Source organism: Squalius cephalus (genome assembly GCF_949319135.1).
Source record: "Squalius cephalus genome assembly, chromosome: 11".
NCBI lineage: Eukaryota > Metazoa > Chordata > Actinopteri > Cypriniformes > Leuciscidae > Squalius > Squalius cephalus.
The window spans coordinates 37,655,627-37,675,095 of NC_137132.1; the positions used below are offsets into that span (position 1 = coordinate 37,655,627).

At 40.7% G+C, this 19,469-nt stretch overlaps 2 protein-coding genes across 3 annotated transcripts; one reads left to right on the plus strand and one right to left on the minus strand.

The window, feature by feature from the left end:
• Positions 1-639: 639 nt before the first annotated feature.
• On the plus strand, positions 640-9,140 carry rabgef1l (RAB guanine nucleotide exchange factor (GEF) 1, like). Of its 2 annotated transcripts, none has more exons than XM_079885666.1 (9): positions 640-805; positions 1,830-2,190; positions 2,277-2,416; positions 2,740-2,903; positions 3,041-3,122; positions 3,678-3,810; positions 5,591-5,682; positions 7,532-7,788; positions 7,950-9,140. In XM_079885666.1, the coding sequence occupies exons 2-9, from the start codon at positions 2,015-2,017 to the stop codon at positions 8,322-8,324; spliced, it is 1,419 nt and encodes a 472-aa protein (XP_079741792.1). In that variant the 5' UTR covers positions 640-805; positions 1,830-2,014; the 3' UTR covers positions 8,325-9,140. The 2 variants fall into 2 exon arrangements, with proteins under 2 accessions (XP_079741792.1, XP_079741793.1); XM_079885667.1 differs by having other exon boundaries at positions 2,014-2,190.
• A 4,839-nt stretch (positions 9,141-13,979) lies between these two features.
• otol1b (otolin 1b) lies at positions 13,980-16,354 on the minus strand. The gene is made up of 4 exons (XM_079885665.1): positions 15,952-16,354; positions 15,767-15,856; positions 15,608-15,679; positions 13,980-15,532 (listed from the first exon to the last, which is right to left on the minus strand). Exons 1-4 carry the CDS (start codon positions 16,349-16,351, stop codon positions 14,649-14,651), a joined length of 1,446 nt encoding a protein of 481 aa, XP_079741791.1. The 5' UTR covers positions 16,352-16,354; the 3' UTR covers positions 13,980-14,648.
• Positions 16,355-19,469: the final 3,115 nt, after the last annotated feature.

Sequence of the window (19,469 nt, forward strand, 5' to 3'; positions counted from 1 at the left end):
ATAAACATCAACCACGCCTGTTGACATGTCTTTTCTGTGGGAAGGGTATGAAAAGTCGTCACATCCCCTGCACAGCCTGGAACATAACATTTTTTTCCATGATCTGCCATTTTCCCGATGATCCTCGCTTGTTTCTTCACCTGCAGAACTTCCGGTGATTCGGCTGTGCAGTGAAAAGGCGTACATATTAATGATCCCGACTGTTGCGTCACAGTCGGTGTTATGTGGAGATTCGCCTGTTTTTCAGGGGTGTTTTTCAAAAACGAGATTTAAATAAGAAACAGAAAACTATGGTGTTTGAGACTCACTGTGTGTCATGTCCATGTACTGAACTCTTGTTATTTAACTATGCCAAGATAAATTCAATTTCACATTCTAGGGCACCTTTAAGAGGCTTCATTTCTCCATCCCTAGTGCTGGCTACAGAGTTTTAGCAGTTTTAACATCCTCCGTCTCCTTTGACCCTGAGTCCCAAATAATAATAAAAAACAGTACATTCATTATTTAAAAAATACATGGTTTGTTGTAGGCAGAGAAAATCAGCCCAGGTTACATCTTTACAGCGGCTGCAACATATGCGCAAATGGTCTTTTATTATATTTTGGACTTTTATTTTGACGACTGGCGCGCATAAAATGACATCACTTCCGGCGGCGAAGGGATTTCCGTCAACAACACAATTACATTGATCAAAACATCAATGACGATCAGAAACGGGCTGTTCGTGATCTGTTGAGCTCGCTGGGAAGTTTAAAGTATATCATATCAATTCTCAGTATTCACACCTGTTCTACAAATTTCACACGTAAGAGAGAACATTTTTATTGTTATTATAATAACTTCTGAAGATCTCGCTTATGAACTTGTTTGCCAATCGCGAATAATTACACTTGATATTTCTGTTATTAATGTCACTGTAAATACTCTCGAGTTTTCTGGAGAAGCTTTCTTTTCGTTTACTCTTATCATAAGACTAACTGTTACTGTGTTTTACTATGGTGCAGAGAGGGTGTTATGGTCATAATGTCATGGTATTCACACGCTGAATAGTGACTTGTGTTTTTATGTAACGTTACCATGGCTTTTATGAAACTGATGACTAATCAGAAACAATCATAGCATTACACTCATGTGCAGCGCCCTGTGTCACTTAACAGCACTGAGGTGTGTGTGTGTGTGTGTGTGTGTGTGTGTGTGTGTGTGTGTGTGTGTGTGAGTAAGTGAGTGTGTCAGTGTTTGAGTGTGTCAGTGTTTGAGTGTGTCAGTGTTTGAGTGTGTCAGTGTTTGAGTGTATCAGTGTTTGAGTGTATCAGTGTTTGAGTGTATCAGTGCAGTTTATCTGTGTGTGAGAGTGAGTGTGTGAGTGTGAGTGAGTGAGTGTGTCAGTGTGTGAATGTGTGTGTGTGCGCACGCACGTGTGAGAGAGAGAGAGTGTGTGTGTGTGTGTGTGTGTGTGTGTGTGTGTGTGTGTGTGTGTGTGTGTGTGAGAGAGAGAGAGAGAGAGAGAGAGAGAGAGAGAGTGGAGAAATCACTCATATGTGGCTCTGTATTATTATTATTTGTTAAGTTGTTTAATGAGTATGAGTGTATTATATAAAAAATGATTTTGTTTTGTTTTGGTTGAATAGTTTTGTATATCAATATATACAGATATGACTGGTGTGTGTGTGTGTGTTTCAGCATGAACTCTCAGGACTCGTGTGTGTGTGTGTGTGTGTGTGTGTGTGTGTGTTTCAGCATGAACTCTCAGGCGCGCAGGGGCTTCAGCGTCCAGCAGTCAGACCTCGTGTGTGTGTGTGTGTGTGTGTGTGTGTGTGTGTGTGTTTCAGCATGAACTCTCAGGCGCGCAGGGGCTTCAGCGTCCAGCAGTCGGACCTCATGTGTGTGTGTGTGTGTGTGTGTGTGTGTGTGTGTGTGTGTTTCAGCATGAACTCTCAGGCGCGCAGGGGCTTCAGCGTCCAGCAGTCGGACCTCATGTGTGTGTGTGTGTGTGTGTGTGTGTGTGTGTTTCAGCATGAACTCTCAGGCGCGCAGGGGCTTCAGCGTCCAGCAGTCGGACCTCATGTGTAAGAGCGGGTGCGGTTACTATGGTAACGCCGTCTGGCAGGGCCACTGCTCCAAATGCTGGCGCGAGCAGAACCAGTGTACGAGAGCCAAGCAGATCGAGGAGGACCGGGTGCTGGCCGAGAGGTGAGCGCGCGCGGGTGTGTGTGTGTGTGTGTGTGTGTGTTTGGCTCTGTTGAGTTGTGCTCAGCTGCTGTGTGTGTGTGTGTCAGGTTACAGAGAGAGGAGGAAGCAGCAGCGTACACCAGCAGCCAGGAGGGGGCGCCACCACCGCCCGCATCCGCCAGGACACACACCGTTCCCATGGTGAAGAGGCTCTTCACGCCCGCTCCCAAAACACCCGCACGGAGAGGTACGGCCACCACGAGCTCACAGACCACACTGAATCACATCTTAAAGGGGTCCTGTAATGCCCTCTTCACAAGATGTAGAACAAGTCTCTGATGTGTATGTGAAGTTTTAGCTAAAATACTCCACATATCATTTTTTATAGCATGTTAAAATTGTCACTTTTTGAGGGTGAGCAAAAACGCGCTGTTTTAGTGTGTGCTTGTCCCTTTAAATGCAAATGAGCTGCTGCTCCCGGCGCAGAGGGCACAAATAGTCTCATGAACACACTTCTAAAATGCAGAATGGAGTCAGTCAGAGTCAAACGGACTGTAATGTGTTTGCCAGACGCAGGAGCCGCACAGACGCCCGTGAGCCAGAGCGCGTCCCTCAGCCGAGAGTCGGACCACGTCACGCAGGCCTTCATCGACTTCCTCAAGCCCTTCCAGAAACCTGGATACGACATCTTCAAACAGTGCCATGCCTTCACGGAGAATATCGCTCGCAAGAAGGTGAAGAACATCTACAGTGATGTTTCCCACTGGGTTTGGATGCAATGCTGTCTGCTACAACCAGACCATGTGACTCATATTACAGCTTCTAGATGTTATTGATCTTCACGTGTGTTTGTTCTGTGTTTGCGTTGTAGGCTTTTGTGTGTGACGATCTCTCAGAGTCTGTGCAGGATTTCTATCAAAACATGTCTGAATACCTACAGACCAACTTTAAAGGTGCGACACGCAACATCCAGCACAACATGATCCGTCACAAACTCGCTTTTTGGATTTGATCCTGCAAACCTCCCACTCTGTTTTTGTGTGAATGCCGGAGCGCATCAGTGTGATCAGTGTGAAATGTGAAGGAGTCTGTATACCGAGTTAAACATTGATTATCACATTGATTGTGATGCTTGTTTATTTGAACTGAACACTTCTGTCGACTCAGCACTCTGTGAGTCCCCCAGAGCTGAGTGAGTGAGTGGAGGCGGGGCTCATTTGCATATTCATAGAACTACGTATACTAAATAAGGCAAGAGTGTCGAGTTACATTTTAAGCTATTTTAAGACAAGAAGACTTTTTTTGTCATTTTGGTGATCAAAGATGAGTTTTAAGGGATTAAATGATTGACTACAGGGGGACTTTAAGATGTTCAGGTGTGAAGGACTCTTATCTAAATGAAACTGATTCCCGAACACTGCCGTAGTTTACCCAGCCCTGCTCTATATATGCACATGCACACTGGCTGTGTGTGCGTCTCTGTGACGGCTGTGTGTAAATGTGCTCAGGCTCTCCAGAAGTGATGGAGACTGTGATGGAGGAGGTGGAGCGCTTTGTGATGGGCCGCCTGTATGAGCAGCTCTTCTGCCCCGAACACTCGGACGACGAGAAGAAGGACCTGCTCATCCGCAAGAGAATCAGGTGCGCTGGACGCATTCATTTATTTAAACATTTACTTACAGAATACACAAGAGCCGGGGGTTCAGGGACGGCCAAATATTACATCACATTTGAATAAAGAAAAAAAATAAATAATAATAATATTTAAAAAAAAGAAATAAAGAAAGTAAAAAACATATATACAGTGGGGAGAACAAGTATTTGATACACTGCCGATTTTGCAGGTTTTCCCACTTACAAAGCATGTAGAAGTCTGTAATTGTTATCATAGGTACTCTTCAACTGTGCGTGACGGAATCTAAAACAAAAATCCAGAAAATCACATTGTATGATTTTTAAGTAATTAATTTGCATTTTATTGCATGACATAAGTATTTGATACATCAGAAAAGCAGAACTTAATATTTGGTACAGAAACCTTTGTTTGCAATTACAGAGATCATACGTTTCCTGTAGTTCTTGACCAGGTTTGCACACACTGCAGGGATTTTGGCCCACTCCTCCATACAGACCTTCTCCAGATCCTTCAGGTTTCGGGGCTGTCGCTGGGCAATACGGACTTTCAGCTCCTCCAAAGAGTTTCTATTGGGTTCAGGTCTGGAGTCTGGCTAGGCCACTCCAGGACCTTGAGATGCTTCTTACGGAGCCACTCCTTAGTTGCCCTGGCTGTGTGTTTCGGGTCGTTGTCATGCTGGAAGACCCAGCCACGACCCATCTTCAATGCTCTTACTGAGGGAAGGAGGTTGTTGACCAAGATCTCGCGATACATGGCCCCATCCATCCTCCCCTCAATACGGTGCAGTCGTCCTGTCCCCTTTGCAGAAAAGCATCCCCAAAGAATGATGTTTCCACCTCCATGCTTCACGGTTGGGATGGTGTTCTTGGGGTTGTACTCATCCTTCTTCCTCCAAACACGGCGAGTGGAGTTTAGACCAAAAAGCTCTATTTTTGTCTCATCAGACCACATGACCTTCTCCCATTCCTCCTCTGGATCATCCAGATGGTCATTGGCAGACTTCAGACGGGCCTGGACATGCACTGGCTTGAGCAGGGGGACCTTGCGTGCACTGCAGGATTTTAATCCATGACGGTGTAGTGTGTTACTAATGGTTTTCTTTGAGACTGTGGTCCCAGCTCTCTTCAGGTAATTGACCAGGTCCTGCCGTGTAGTTCTGGGCTGATCTCTCACCTTCCTCATGATCATTGATGCCCCACGAGGTGAGATCTTGCATGGTGCCCCAAACCGAGGGAGATTGACCATCATCTTGAACTTCTTCCATTTTCTAATAATTGCGCCAACAGTTGTTGCCTTCTCACCAAGCTGCTTGCCTATTGTCCTGTAGCCCATCTCAGCCTTGTGCAGGTCTACAATTTTATCCCTGATGTCCTTACACAGCTCTCTGGTCTTGGCCATTGTGGAGAGGTTGGCGTCTGTTTGATTGAGTGTGTGGACAGGTGTCTTTTATACAGGTAACAAGTTAAAACAGGTGCAGTTAATACAGGTAATGAGTGGAGAACAGGAGGGCTTCTTAAAGAAAAACTAACAGGTCTGTGAGAGCCGGAATTCTTACTGGTTGGTAGGTGATCAAATACTGATGTCAAGCCATAAAATGCAAATTAATTATTTAAAAATCATACAATGTGATTTTCTGGATTTTTGTTTTAGATTGCGTCTCTCACAGTTGAAGTGTACCTATGATAAAAATTACAGACCTGGAAGCATCTGTAATGTTGAAATGTAAAGAGTAATGACAGTGTAACATTATGTGTGTGTGTGTGTGTGTGTGTGTGTGTGTTTCAGGGCTTTGCACTGGGTGTCCATTGCAATGCTGTGTGTCCCATTGGACGAGCAGATCCCTAAAGTATCAGACAGTGTGGAGAGAGCCATAACAGGTACAGACGTTACACACTCACTGCTGACACCAGCACATTTAGGGTGAAACTCGCTTTATAACACAGACAGACAGTGATTTGGTGTAACACTCTCAGTAATCGATGCACACGCACGAGTCACTACATCAGCCGAAACATTACAGCAATAGTTCACTCAAACAGTGAAACTTCGGTCAAACTTGTCAGCTGTCTGGTTACCAGTACTCTTCAAAATATCTCCTTTTGTGTTCAGCAGAAGAGAGAAACTCATGCAGGTTTGGAAGCAATGAGGCTGAGTAAATGATGACCGAAGTTTCACTGTTTGAGTGAACTACCCGTTTAACGGCACAATATGTAAGTTTTGCCGATAGAGGTCGCTTATTCAAAACATAGGCGTAGCTTGATGATGCCGTGAGTGAGCGTGGAATCATGGGAGTTGTAGTCTTCATCTCGACAGCCGAAAGGAATCCGACAGACTCGGACAGAAACTAGTTCATGAATGAGCGAATGTATTAAAGTTTTATTACCATTACGGCGGTATGAAGCAGGACACACCGAGATGCTAATGAGAGAGACCTGTGCAAAACACTGATCTCTGAACTTTTATTATGCTAATGCTGCTAGCGGCCGCTTCCACTCTTTTTGTTGCGTATGTGGGATAACGCAGCGCTGTCACATTGTTAACAATCATATTAAATACATGAGTGTGTTGAAAGTTGTGTTATATTGTTACTCTGTGCGTTCGCTCGGTGCCTGGTATGAGACTGATCTAGATCGATATTAGAATATCATATTAATAAAAACAGGATGATATATTGTATGATGGAGAAAGCTCTGTCTGCATGGTAAAAACATGGTACTCGCAGTGAAAAAAGCGATTCAAGCAATAAGACTAACCTTGTGGTGCTCTACAAATGTATATCATAAAAGGTTGCTCGCCTCTCTAATAAAACACACACTATATTAAAGCGTCTTTGGTGTTTCCGTGGTTTCTACGGAAATCAAGGGTAGCGTAGATATGGCGTCATTAGCTGCGTTTCCATTACAGATTTTACGCAAAACTTTTGCGATATTTTCTAAATGTCGATAAAAAACTATTGCGAAATGACAGCGTTTCCATTAACCGATGTTATGCGACCAAGACTTCATGTTTTCCTCTCGCGATAAGTACTTCCAAAAGTCATGGCGACGGATGTTGGTGGGTTTACGCACATCACAGCCACAGCACTAGCTATTGTTGCTAATGGAAGGAGACGTATGCGTGTTATCCAAGCATTAATGGCAATGAAAGACCCTTATATTGAGAGCGGCTCAAATGAGGAGTTTCTCCCTCTTGATAAATTGTGGCATTTCTTTGTTGTTTAAAATCCAATATTCCCGTAATACTTTTGTCTTTTTAAGAGTTTAATGAAGAACTCTGTCTCGTCTTCTGTCCAAACATTGCTCGCCTTCTTTAAGGAATGATCGACTGTTACGTACGTCAGGTGACTGTAAATGCGGGAAAAAACGTTTCCATCGCAGTTTTGCGAAATATTCCTTTTTCGAATAGCCTGAAAACCACCTCAATGCGAGTGTAAAAACTTTTTTGTGATATATGGGAGTTTTTGCGAAATTGACGTGTTTCCATTGGGCGTATTTTCCCTTGGGCGTATGATGAAAATCAGGATTCTGTGATGAATAGAAAGTCAAAAGAACAGCATGTATCTGGAATAGAAAGCTTTTGTAACATTATACATAAAAGAAATAAAAAGAAAAGAGGATAAAAGAAATCGATACTTTTATTTAATCATACTATGATTTCTGAAGGATCATGTGACACTGAAGACTGGAGTAATGATCACAGGAATACATATAATGTTTTTGTGAATAGACCTGATCGACTTGGACTCTAAGAAGGTTCCCAAGGAGAAGCTGGCGTGCGTCACCCGGTGTAGTAAACTCATCCTGACGGCCGTCCAGGGCAGTGTGAAAGCGGCCGCCTCAGCGGACGACTTCCTGCCCGCGCTCGTCTATATCGTGCTGAAGGCCAACCCGCCCCGCCTGCACTCCAACATCCAGTACATCACCCGCTACTGCAACCCCAGCCGCCTCATGAGCGGAGAGGACGGCTACTACTTCACTAACCTGGTAAGAGTTCAGAGGTTAGCCAACTAAATGAGAATAAATCCATAACGCTTCTGTCATATTCATCACTAAGAGTTAGCTCGCTCATCACATCTCTAGAAGCACTAGTGTCGCCTTGCTGTGTTTGTGCTCCAGAATCACGTGTGTTCCTGTGATCATTGCAGTGCTGTGCCGTGGCGTTCATCGAGAAGCTGGACGCGCAGTCGCTGAACCTGAGCCAGGAAGACTTTGAGCTCTACATGTCTGGATCTGCGTCTCCGTCGGGTCCCAGGGCCTCCTCGTCCGACCACAGCTCACAGAACGGCTCCGCGAGCAGCACGAGCGTCCCGCAGAGGACTGACCCGCCGACGACGGGGGAACGCAGGCCCGAGGAGGCCGACCTCATCGAGTGGAGCGAGGGCCAGGAACTCTCCGTAATGGGCATTTTGGACGCGGCTCCTGTACGGACACACGCCTCTGCCTCCTCCACCATTGACTCGGACAACATCGGCGGCGACAGCCTGCCTCCTCCGCTACAGCCGCAGAGGTTCGCCAGCTAGCCGACGCTAACTCTCCGCAGGTCAGTGTCCGGATCAGTGCTCGCAACTCAAACATCGCGTCTTTACAAGGGGATCGGCGGTCACGTGCGCTTTATATCTCACTCCAAAGTCAAAACACCAGAATTTTAAGTATAGTTTTATGACCTTTATGGGTTTTTGTGTCATTGTGAGAGATTAGGTGACATAATAAAGTATTTATACATCAGGGTGGTGTTTGCTGTGCTGCGTTTGATTTGTGTAAATATAAATGTGAGTATTGCAGTAATGAGAATCACTACTGAGAACGAGACTGAATAAATAACTGTTCAATATTGTTTTGAAAATTATGTTACAATGCCAAAAAAATCTTAACAGTCCCAAAAACAAGTTTAATTTCTTTATTATTTATATTTCTTATTGTTTTGTTTATTGTGGGAATGTTTTGATTAGAGGTTCACTCTGATATAGATGTATAGATTATCTTGTTTTTAAATTTATGATCACTTGTAATTGAGTGTGAATTTAGACAGATGATTCATAAATGACCATCATTTTTTGCACTGTTTTTAATGCTTTATGCAAGCCACTGAAGTATGATAATACATAACTTACTAGAGTAGTGTATGATTTATTTAAGTTTTTTATTTCAAGTTTCCTGGCCATTATTATTGGCATTGTTGGTAATTTGAACTGAGAATGAAAACCAAGGACAGAACTGGTGTGGTTTAGGATTGTGCTGTGATATTTACTATGATCATGGTTATGCTAGGATTGGTGACAGCATGCTGTGATATTTACTATGATCATGGTTATGCTAGGATTGGTGACAGCATGCTGTGATATTTACTATGATCATGGTTATGCTAGGATTGGTGATGAACAGCACTTCTGCTACAGGCTAAGCTCGAATCCCAGGTGTGGTTTAATAGGCATCAGCTTTAATCAATATAACAAATCAATCTTTAACATGGTACTTCTAAAAAAAAAATATATATATATATAATCAAATATTTATTTTCTGCATATTTAACTTTTAGAAATGCTGTTACAGAATAAAAAAGTTTTATGATTTAGAGAGTTAAACAATGACTTATTTTAAAGCTACTTTTTGACCACTTGTTCTATGAAAAATATTGCTTATGCATGCAAAAGTTACAATTTTTCTGTGGTATATATGTAATGACCCATTGTGGACAGATTGTAACCTCATTTATTTATCTAAATGATCTAGGTATGGAGCCAGAAATATGCTATTTAAAGATTATAAATAAAGTGAGCGACTGAAGGAACAGAAAACACTGGTGTCTGATTCGATCTCCAGCCCTGTTTACACCAAGTATGTGTTCTGGTCAATAAATTCAAATGAAAGAGGGGGAACATGCTGAAAAAAGGAACCATTTCTCTTTCTTTTTGTTTATTTTAGTGAAGTACCTGTGATGACTGAACTTTAGATAAGTTTCACATGATCTGTTACCTCTTTTTCATATCAGACAGATATGAATGTGCTTCTCCATTTATTTGAGAAGGTAATAGTTAAAGCTGCACATTCAAACCCGTGTTTTAGCGCAGTGTTTGATTGACAGCTCAGTAGGTGGTCGTCTGCTGCTGTTCAAACATATTAGACCACATGAACGTGTTTCCGTAACACGTGATTGCATTTAATGTAAGTTTCAAACGCATTAAACACCACACGCATTTGACAGCTGGTCTATAAGCCATATATGTTTATGATTTAGTTTGAAGTGCTTCATATAAAGACAGCCTGAATTCGTGCACTTATCCACTTAGTGTATCAATATAAACGATATTGTCCATACTAGGAGGTTGAAATGAGAGAAGTTTTGCCCGTGCAGCGATTCGCTCGAAACACATGCATACGGAAAATCGTGTACTAATACAGGCTTGATTCTTTACAGATGTGTGTGATTCTTTACAGATTTTCAGTGCATGTCTGTGTGAGGTAAAAGGACACAAGCTGTTGAAGCTCCGCCCCCCCTGTGCCGGGAGCAGCAGCTCATTTGCATTTAAAGGAACAGACAAAAAAAGTGCGTTTTTGCTCACCCTCAAAAAGTGACAATTTTAACATGCTGTATAAGAATATCTGTGGGGTATTTTGAGCTAAAACTTCACATACACACTCTGGGGACATCAGAGACTTATTTCAGATCTTGTGAAAAGAGCATTATACCACCCCTTTAAAAGGGCAGGTAACCCAAAATTTTTCAGAAATTACTCTTATGTTGTCCATAAGTCTTTCGTTCACCTTAAAAACACAAGTGCCCAAATGCTCAGTGGCCTAAACCAATTTTTCCAATAAATCACTCTTTCTGCAGAACTACATTTCTGTTATTGTTTTGTCTCCCTAAATGTTGTTGTTCGCCATTGAAACTTTGAATCAGGAGTGTTGCAAACAAGGTTTTAATTATAAATTGAAAATGGAGAACTCAAGTTCCAGTTTTCCTTTTAAGTTATATTGGGGCATCTTGGTGCTGTCTCATTGGTAATGTAAATGTCATCAGCAGCGAATCTAACTTATAGTGACCGCTTCTGTGGTTTTTAACTTAATGAATTTGGTATTTTTACTTGGAAGACTTTGATGCCATTTGCAATTTTTACATTTATGCAATCTTTCCTCGATTACTCAGACCAAAATAAAACATCCTCCAAATGGAGGCATGAAATAACAAGGAATTTGCATTAAATATGATCTTAGTCCTGGGGAGTTCACACCCTGGTACAAAATAAGCTTGCTTTTGTGCTGTTTTATATTCTTTTATTCATTTTAGTTTGTAGGCACTCAACTCTAGAAGGGAACACTATTATTACCACCCTTCTTTGATATCCCCTACATTAAAAAACACATTGTGTGCCCGCCATCTTGCAACGGTCAGCGCGTCGTCAGTAAGAATCAATGATGCCACACCATTTTGCTGGTGAGAATGTGGTGATTTGTGCTTTTATATGTATCAACTCAATATTACATGTTTTTACTTTTGTAATTTTAATGTTTTTCTTTTACTATGGTAACTTTTTAATGTCAGCTGACGCCTTCGTCTCTTTGTATTGTGTTAGTTTAGCTAAATCATCGGCTGGAGTCATATATAGATATTCATACATGCATCTAATTACGGTTGCAGACACTCAGTCAACTTCCTCTCCAATATTCACGGAGTGCTCCAATATGGCGGATGGCTTGCATATAGCGGCCCATTGAAACGGCTGCTGATGAGGCATCTGTTTACGTATTAAAAGCCTTAAATTTAAGATTTAAAGCCTTAAATTTGATTCTGGCCACAACTGGGAGCCAGTGGAACACTATACCCATTGATTCCTTGCTGTTGTGGTTGGTGTTAGTGTTGTGGACCCTAATTTCGCAGTGATGTTGTGGTCACCTGATGCAGGAATTGCATGGAGCTCTGTCCTCGCAAGGTTGAGCTGTAGATGACGCTCCTTCATCCAGGCAGAAATGTCTGAAAGGCAGGCAGAGACACAAGCTGAGACCGTGGAATAATAAGGTTGAAATTGTATATAGAGATGCATGTATCTGCATAGCAGTGGTAGGAGAAGCCATGAATGAATGTGCCCAGCAAAGTTGTGTAAATGCAGAAAAGAAGAGGAGCGAGCACTGAACCTTGAGGCACCCCAAAGATTAGCTGAAATTTTGCAGGTATGCTGAGATAAAAGTAATTTTAGTACATTATTCTTACATTCTATTTGTGTAAAAAAGGAAGGGAAAAAAAAGTGCTTTGTTTATTGGTTAAAATATAAAAAGAATTTAATTGAATATTTAAAAAACTAGCACTTTAAAACATGTTTTTTTCTGTATCAGCCATTTTATGTATACAGACAAGCACAATGTTTTAAGGTAAAACAAAGTAAAATGTTGTATTAATAAGAAGCTTGAGAATGTGGTGCAACATGCAGTCAGTGCAAACTTTTTCATTGACATTTCATAGAGTCCAGATCTGAGATCAATCAAATCACAAACATTATAATTTTTAGCACATTTTTTAAAATCATAAATGATTAAACATGCTATTAAATCTTAAATGCTATTTTTTTTTTTTTTTTTTTTTAAAGAACGGGAAAAAAAAAAAAAGCTTTTGTCTGTAGACAAATATAATCTGAGTTTATAAAAGCAGAGCTTTTCAAACATTAAGTTTCTGAAGTGTGCCTCTTTTGATATGAAATCAAATGTGACATTCAGGTGTCCTCCCTGGTGGACTTGAGAAGCACATGTAGGGTGCCTGATGACCCAGCATGTTCCTTTGGATACAGGGTGTTATCTTTTAGGATCTATTACTTTATATTCTCATTCCTATAGTGGAGTGATATAGTTGACCCCAAAATAAAAAAAGGTCATCCTTTGCCTGTCCTCATGTTGTTCCAAACCTGATTGACTTTGTTTATTCCCTTCAAACCCAAAAAGGAAAACAATTTTTATTTATTTTTTGCATACAATGATAGTATACGAAAGAAACTGTCAGAACAGAATATTTCAGAACAGACAGAAACATACAGACAGAATTTCAGTTTTGGATGAACTATTTCTTCACATAAGTTTCTAAAGGAATCGTGTAAGGAGATTGTTCACATAGTGATGAAAATCCCAAATAGAGCATAAACAGCTTCTTACCTATTATCCCAGTGTTCATGAGGGCGAGTCCTTTCTTTCCGCACACTTGTCTATATTTCTCATGCGTTTATTGAACATGCTAAAAGCTGTATTCCTTTGTTATACTGTCTTTTTTTCTTCCAAGACGATGGGTGCTCGTCAGATACCAGCCGCACCTTCAGTAATAAAATATACAATCATACTGGCGTTTCATATTCAGAACAGTCCCGCAGCAACAGGGTCACTTTTATAAGGATGGGTCTGGGATTCAGTGCCGGTATATAAGAAAACATTTCTTATATTTCTCTTTTATGTTTTTACATAATTCATAACACAAGATGTCTCAATTTGCAATATTAACCATGAGTCAGATGTTTAATACGAGATAAGTTGAACACTCCCCAGTTGGGGATTGTGCCTGGGCAGGTCATTGTTGGGAAGTATGTAACACCCAGCTGCATCATGTAAAAGGGAAAGGCCTTATTATGGAATACTATTGCATGAAAACAACACTTGGCTCATCCTTCAACACATAAACTACACGGTCACCGTGATTTTGCCAAGTAAGACATATTTTGTTGATCCTGGAATAACATACCTGTCCCAAAATGTATTCCTTACCCTATCCCTACCCCTAAACCTAACCCCGCCCATAACTTTTCCCTAAAATCAGAAGGAAATAATAGGTGAATAACACTGATGTTGAACCATCTCACCCTGGTTCTAAGCCTAAACTTGACATAAACTGTAAACTTGTCCCTCAAATCTGATTGGTTGATTGGAAAGTTGTTCCAGGATCAACAAAGATGTTGATCCAGGAACATGTGGTACTTGGTGAAATCATGTTCACCTAAACTACACATTGGGAATTGAAACATGTTGGGAAAGAGGATGTTGAGCCATGCCAAAGCTCTAGAGAGTTGCCTTGCTTGGCATTAAATATCCCATTAGGCTTTGGAACAGGACTTAAACTGAGGACGTGTCAAACACAAGAATCAAACTCCATTACTGTCTTCATGTTCAGAAAAGCATAATTTTAACTGAGGAAGTGAAGCCTTAATCAAAGTGATATTCCTTGCTTGATTTTATTATTAAGTGCTCAGAAACCCAACAACCCAAAGCTTACATTGTGATTTAAGTTTCATACAATATATTACATATGATTTGATGTTACAGCTTATGTTTATGTTGTTGAATCTGCGAGTAATGAACTGTTTATGAAATGTTGAGTGGAATAATCAATATACCCTGCCTTAGAGGCTCATTGATATGTAACCAATTAAAAAGAAGCTGAAATGGCACGTGATGTACAGGATCATTCAGTCAAACTTTTTGTTGTCAAAATGCCTGATCTCTGATCTGTTAATAAAGACAAAATAATTGACTATCTAATTGAAAACAATAATTTTCTCATAAGAAAGTTTTAAGATATTCTGAATGTCCAAAACAGTCTGTAAAGAGATCCACAGCGCTCTTAAAACACAAACTGTGCACAATTTGGTGGATTTGTATTTTTGGTGTTTTCCCCCAAAATAAGACATTTAATTTTAAAATCAATTTAGCCTTTCTGGCGTGGTTAACACAGTGGAATCAATAGTGTTGGCTGGTGCTCATTTAAACAGTACACTTCTTTCTCTCTATGATAACAACACTAAATCTAATTCCTCCCATGTCCATATCATGTAATGTTCAGTTCAAGGTCTAGCCCTGGTTTATACATGGAGAGGGCGTTAGTCAGGGTAGAGCAAGAACCCAGAGAAGGTGCTGTCATCCTCGCTGCTAGAGTAGACACCATTCCAGTCTCTCAGCGTCTCTACCCATACCTGGTCTCCGACATCTAGCTTCAGGATCACTAGATTGGATGCCTGGTCAATGTCTTGACCTTGCAGAGTGTCCCTCGAACGTACCTTACGCACGCCATTCACCACCAAAGAAGCACGAAGTGGCTTGTTTCTCACCGTGATCTGGTAGGAGAACACATAAACTCCTGAGTAGGTGCAGTTGAATTTGCTTGTGACAATGTCATAATGGTTTTCTCCGTTGTAGAAGATCTTGTCGAAGCGAACTGGAAACCCCGAAGGAGGAAAAGACTTGCTGGGATATAGGCCAACGCTGAAAGCAGAACGTACTCTCGATTCACTTGGACCCATAGCACCCTTCATTCCCCGTAGGCCTCGGTCTCCACGTTTCCCTTGGGGGCCGCGGTCACCCTTTATTCCCCTCAGACCTCTTATACCTTTGGTTCCTGTTGGCCCACGTGCTCCTGGCTCTCCCTTCGCTCCAGGAATTCCTGGTTCTCCACGTTCTCCGGCAATGCCTGGAGTTCCGTGCATGCCATGTTGCCCAGATGGACCAGGGTCTCCACGCACACCTGGTGGTCCAGGGTCACCTTGCTCACCTTTCTGGCCCCTCTCACCAAGTAACCCGCACTCTCCTCTATCCCCTTTTTCACCCTTTTCACCAGTCATGCCTGGGTGTCCTGGTGGTCCATCTTTGCCTGGATCTCCCTGATCACCCTTTGACACATTCAGATTTGGATCTCCTTTTTCCCCTTTAGAACCTTTGAATCCTGGCAGGCCAGCTGCACCCTTCTCACCTTTAATACCCATCTCACCTGTTGAGTAAAAACATTGATTTCTTATATTCAACCAGGTCTAACATTTATATTTCCATGGATAATTACATTCACCTTTCATTCCAGCCTTTCCCTGGTTGCCTGGAGATCCTGCGAGTCCTATGTTTCCTTGATCACCTTTCTCTCCTGTTGCATTACAATAGGGCTGCAATATTATATCTGATTATATCTGATAAGGATATAATTTATGTAATCTACTGCTCAAGTACTTACCTTTATCCCCTTTAGATCCTGAAATGCCCTTCGGCCCTATTGGACCTGGTAGACCTTTGGGTCCAGGTGTTCCCTTTTCCCCAGGTGTGCCTACAATACACAATTAAACAAAATTACAGATCCCAGGTTCCCCCCACCACATCTATTTAGTTTCATGTATAAAGGGACAACTTGACTTAGCTGACCTGGAAGTCCTATGTCTCCTTTGAACCCTTGTGGGCCTTTCTCTGGAGGGCAGCACTCACAGAAGTTGAAGTAGCATTCATTATAGTCTAGCGTGTAGTTGTCTTTCGCTGCCGTGGGAGATACGGTGGTGTCTGTGGGGTAGTCTATATAGCTGTCAGCAGGAACCGTTGTGCTCTCTGTGATGTATGCAGGGAAGCGCTCTCTTGGTTTGGTGTGGTCCACAATCCGTGCTGTGACCGTAGGCTTGGCTGCATATACAGTAGTTTGGACCACCTCTCTAGGGGGTTTCTTGGTGTACTGGTACTTTGGCCTCTGAGTGGGCTTGATTGTGTCACATGAGGGTATAAAGGTCAGTGCTATTACAATTAAGAAGAAAGTGTGTACACAGAGCATCCCCATTTTCTATCTGTAGAGAAAGAAGAGTAAACACAGAATCATATGTTGGGTCTAATTGGACCAAACATCACCTTTGTTAATTTGTTAAACCTTAATTACAAAAGGTGGTAAAAGAAATGGTGCACACACAATTGATTCATTCTGATCACTATTAGATTACATGCTAAACAAGTAATTCAGGGACATCACAACTGTATTGACAAGAAAGAGAGAAAGCCACTCAGTGCTCTTCCCAAAACTTAAAATCAAACCAAATCATTGATCAACTTGTGTACGGAGCCCAATTCAGATATGGCAACACGTCACTAACATCAAAACTCAATGGCGCTGGCGTCATAATGTTATGTCAAGTGATGCTCAAAAAACAAGAAGGTTTAATGTTACTGGCATATCACCAAACTTGATTTTGACTCTGTATACATGAGTTGGTCAATGTTTTGATTTGATTTGAGAGTGAATAAGTTATTAAATTTCACTCTGTTCATCATATAAAGTTATTGTATTGCTTCAGAAGACTGGAGTAGTTTGGATCAACTGGAGTTGTTTGAATCCATTTTTTACGCTATCTTTTTAAGCTTAAACATTCTTCAAATTTCTTCTTTTGCATTCCAAGTTATTATTATCATTCCAATAATATTGCAAGAGAGAAAAAGTCATACAAGTTTGGATCAACATGAACTTTCACTTATATAACAAGTCATCTGAAAACAACATTAGGCCTAAACAGACACTGTACACCTAATTTTAGTTTGCAGACCATCCCTATTATACTTAAAGTCCTCCTGTAGTCAATCATGTTATCCCTTAAAACTCATCTTTGATCACCAAAATTACATATTTAAGCGTTTTTTCCTCAAAAAAAAAATCCTCATGCCTTAAAATATCTTGCATGTAACTCTTCACCCTTGCCTCATTTAGTATGTGTGGTTCTATGAATATGCATATGAGCCCCGCCTCCACTCACTCACTCAGCTCAGAGATCCACTGGTTGACGATCACACGTTGATCTGATTGGTTACAAGGTAGTTTGTGACGTCAGAAACACCAGCGATTTCAAAGTGTGTTTTTGAGACTGTCTTTGGTTCACTGCAGTTTTAAGGAGGAAATACTCAGCAATGCTGTCGACTTATGAACTTACACATGGTTTGTCTTAAAGCAGATTAAAAACACCACATAGACATAAAAACAACATTAAAAGCTTGATTTTCACCACTGACCACTTTAACTGAAACTTTAAATTCCAAAACCTAACCTTGAAAAAATAGGTTACATATCTGCGATGTAATATGTGTGCTGTCAGGGTGACATTATATGATCAAACGTGAGAAGAACATTTTTCTGAATTTCTCCTTTTATGCTCAGAAAAAGAAAAATTATCATACTGATTTAGAACAATACCAAGGTGAGCAAATAGTGACAGAAATTTAATTTTTGCGTGAACTATGCTGTTAAAAAACCAATATGTTTTCATATATCTTGGATATTAAAATATTCAAAATGGCCATATTTGATTTTGCATTTTTATAATTATTATTTTATTAAAACTAGTGCAAAAAATGCCCGTGCAAAATCAGTTTTTGTGTGTGTTTTTAGTAATTGTTGGTTTGGTGTATTTGAGTGCTCATTGTTACAATTACACAGCAAAAGTTCAGTGACATTTTTATTTGTGCATGGTAGAAAGCACACAGTGAACTCCGAGAAAACGCTATGCTTGAGGAAACAGTTTGTGAATAGGCCACTACAAATGATGCCCGTGAAAGAGACAGTGAACGCATTGAATAGGATATGTTTAGTTGGTGAATAGCATAGGCTACTATTACACAGTAGTGATAACGTTCAGCGCATCAGAATGAAATATAATATTCAGAAGTAAACAGCATAGCTGACTTACAGATTCAGTTTACATCCACAAATGAATAAGCGCAACGTTTCAGGGAGCAGTGCAAAGTGCCCGTGCAAAATCAGTTTTTGTGAGCTGATCGCCGTCAAAAAAGTTCAGGAGATATTTCTTGCGATGGCAATATGATCAAAAATAACTTTATATTGATTCAATGGATTAATTGCATTTTGAAAAAAAAAAAAAAGTCATGAATTTATTGCATTTTTGGGAAAAAATAATCCGTTTTTATAATAAATCTTAAAAAATTCAAATCCAGATTTTGATTTTCAATGTTGTTATAACCTAAAGATGCTATGTGAAAGTTTGAAACAGAAAATAGTGGTTTTCACACATTTAGTGGTTATCTCACATTCGAGAGATATGCGAATAACACACAGACAGACAGACGGACGTTTCTGTAATTTATAGATAGATGGATTTATCACGTTCGGGAACCAAACTATAATATTCAGTAGTAAACAGTGTAGCTGACAGATTGTCAGAATGTTTATTTTTAAACCACAACCTTCTTGGGGCTTCTTTGACCGATACAACTCTCTAGTGTCAGAATGTTTATTTTTAAACCACAACCTTATAAAAATGACATATTTAACGATATCTTTTACATTTCTCATCCAAACAATGTCAAACTTGGCACTGCACTTACTCGTGCCCGTGGCGAGACAGCTGTCGAGTTTGAAATCAATCGGACTAACGGTTCGAGAGATATGCGAGGAACAGACACACACACACACACACACACAGACAGACAGACAGACGTTTCTGTAATTTATAGATAGATTAATAATAATACATTCCATTATTTTATAAGAGAGAGCCACAATGAAATACACAATATGTGCATATCTCCCCCCCTAATATTTAAAAGCATCTGCTAAATTAATAAATTATAATTCATGTTGTTTGTTGCGGTCACAAATTTAGCCTGCTGACTGTACCGAGAATATCAAAATCCACAAAAGGGGTGTAGGGAACTCAGAAGTGAAGACCAGGAGACTCGGTTGTATCTTTATTGAGAACACAAGCTGCAGTCACCACTTCTAAGGCTGTGTGCAAAGTCCACACCTTTAAAGGGATAGTTCACTTTCAAAAAATGTTTTGCTGATAATTTGCTCAACCCGATGTCATCCAAGATATCCATGTCTTTCTTTCTTCAGTCGAAAATAATTTTTTGAGGAAAACATTCCAGGATTTTTCTTCATATAATAGACTTCAATGGCC